The 2769-nt window shown below is 42.7% G+C and overlaps 1 protein-coding gene across 1 annotated transcript in view; it reads left to right on the forward strand.

Annotated features, from left to right (window-relative positions):
* Positions 1-1197: 1197 nt before the first annotated feature.
* LOC101850942 (cocaine esterase) overlaps positions 1198-2769 on the forward strand; it is a 7074-nt gene continuing 5502 nt past the window's right edge. The window contains exon 1 of the mRNA XM_005094020.3: positions 1198-1506. Within this exon, the coding sequence (XP_005094077.1) occupies positions 1287-1506 (220 nt within the window). The 5' untranslated portion in view covers positions 1198-1286. The remainder of the gene's footprint in view (positions 1507-2769) is intronic.

Consider the following 2769-nt stretch of genomic DNA (forward strand, 5'->3'; position numbering starts at 1 on the left):
ATTCCCTCACAATCTTTTTCATTTTCCCCGTCAACGTAAACAATTCAATCACAAGTGGAAGTTAAAAAAAAAATGTACTGAAATCTACATACTTTACTTTACTTTTCCGATCCAGGTGTCATTTGGGTTCTAGTTCTTCGGTCTGTCAATATGGCAAAGAATTTACAGGTTTATGACTTTATGAAAAGGACTTTAAAATTTTTGACCAGTTTCAAATCTTTCTTTCCTATCCAAAATTCTGGAAAAAGTTGTGTCTAATAGACTGTTACATCATATTAAAGCAAATAATCTTAGCGAAGTCTATCAGTCAGCATATAAGGCACACCATAGTTCCGAGATAGCGTTACTTAGTAAGGTCTGTACTGATGTTTTAAAATATATTGATTTCTACTAAATGTGATTTTTTGTTTGTTTGCTGTTGTTGTTTTTGTTTAACTTGAAATTATCACTTAACTATATCCAGAGGACTAGAGTATCTTTTTAAGTTGACAGGAAAAGAAAGTCGGTAAAGTGTGGCGTTGAAAAAAAACAACAACACTTGCACGATTGTCACACGTGTCAGGCGCCCCCGTTTATATCTTTAAACAGTACTTGAGACCTATTTATATACAAAGAGTACGTGCTAATTGACAAGAAGGTTTAAAAGTAGTTATTCTGCTTATCTCCATGAAGGACGAAGATAATAATAGAAATACTGGAACATTTAGAAGGAGATTCTATTTACTAGAATCCTCACCTTTTATAACCAAAATTTTAACAAAGCAAACCTTATTAAATTTAGTATCTTTTAAGAAGGAAGGGGGGGGGGGGGTGAATGAGTTTGATAGATGATTCACGAAGTATCCAGCACAATGTGTTTAGTCGTGCGACATAGCATTTTCTAACGTTTGGTGTGCTCTAAAATACCACAGATTCTTGGTAGTATGAAAAGTTACGATGATTTGTTAGGGTTTCAGATTACTTTCCCAGGGGGACCAGAGCCACCAGTGCAATAGATAGGTCAAATGAGACATCTTATCGTAACTTTAATTGCATTTCGTGTGTATTAGAAGGCCGGGATGAGGAGAGCGGGTGTTTACAAACAAGGGGAGAGCGGGACTTCTAATGTACTGAAATCTTAGGGCCAGACTGGACGAAAAGGAAGAGGAAGCCGAAAAAGGGGGGAGGGGGGGGGGGGGCTGGAGTGGGTGACAAGTTCGCTAACCAAGAATTAGCAAAGGGATACACGATATTTAAGAACGAGTTCAGGGCAGGCCTTCTAAACTTAAACACTCTCTGCTATCAAGATGGCAGCAGCATGGTTGCTCCACGCTCTGTATACCTCCATGCTGGGCAGTAGTGGTCTTCAGGGAGGACAGGGAGGACAAGGTGGAGGACAGGTAGGGAGGAATGACGTGTACCTCATGGCCAACACCAGCTACGGTACAGTCAGGGGAAAGGTGGACTTCACGACTCAAGTACCAGTGGCCAAATTTCTGGGAATTCCCTACGCTAAATCACCAACAGGTAAGCTGGGACAGGCATTATTACTCCACACATTATAGAATGGCACACACTTGTATGTACTGTTTTTAAATTCCATAGGCAGTAAACTACCACACACAACTTAAAGGTAGTATTAAGACACGCACCCCTTCCCCCCAAACACCCTGTATTTTTGTGCGTTATTGTCATACATTCCTCAGTTCAACTTTTTTAAAAATTGTTTTTTTTTTATGTGTGTAAAAGTGTTTTACGGCGCTCGCAAATGCATAAGGTCATATTAGCGCGCGGGACACATTAAACATTTATTTTCAGGTATTAGAAATTTTTTAATATTGCCCGCGGTTTCGGCCGAAGCCTGCCCTTATCGATTTGGGCCACCAAGGGGTCTCTAAGGTGTGCAACTTGCATACGGGACCTTCGAGATTTTTCACCCATATTCGAGAAGGCGAGGTGAAGATTTTATCTACCTTAAGATCAGGGGTGTGGCTGAAAGACAGCAGTAAGAAGGAGCCGAGGAGTAGCTGTAAAAGACTGAAGAAAGAGTCAGGAGCCCAGAGTAGGGGGGGGGGGGGCAAAAGAGGTGAGGGGGTGGGGCAGAAAATGGAGAAGAAAGCAGGCGACTGAACATTGTTAGAGAGCAGGAAAGAATGTGAAAGGAGAAAACTTTAGATAAGAAAATATTCCGTCACAATCCGGATCCGAACCCGGAACCTATTGAATTAGATGCAAGCACCTTAACCTCTAGACCATGAGAGCCCCCGTTCCACGTGTGTCAAAAACAGCGCTTGAAAAAAATAAGGTACTACTACTACTACTACTACTACTACTACTACTACTACTACTACTACTACTAATAGATAGCATTTGTATAGCGCATATCCCCGCTCAAGAACAGGCTCTATGCAATTTACACTATATTATTACCCCAGCAGACCATAGAACACTCCGAAACATTCTCAGCTTCCCGAGAAGCATACAGTGCAAGCAGCCGATTAAGCGCTCAAACACTAACAAACTGACAAGATCTTTCGCTGTCTAGAGCGGGTATCCATTCCCACCTGAGTGAAGTGAGGAAAATTCGTTTAAAGTGCCTTTCCCAAGGACACAACGTCGGGCCCCTGACGGGATTCGAACCCACGACCTTACGGTTGCCAGTCCGAGAGCCTAACAACTAGGCCACCGACGCAACTAACAAGAATAAATTGGAGAAGAGGAGTTGGGTGGGGGGGGGGGGGGGGGAGGGGTGTTTTTTTATGGGGGCGAGGGGAGGGGGGGGGGGGCTGC

This window comes from Aplysia californica, unplaced genomic scaffold (genome assembly GCF_000002075.1).
Source record: "Aplysia californica isolate F4 #8 unplaced genomic scaffold, AplCal3.0 scaffold00074, whole genome shotgun sequence".
NCBI lineage: Eukaryota > Metazoa > Mollusca > Gastropoda > Aplysiida > Aplysiidae > Aplysia > Aplysia californica.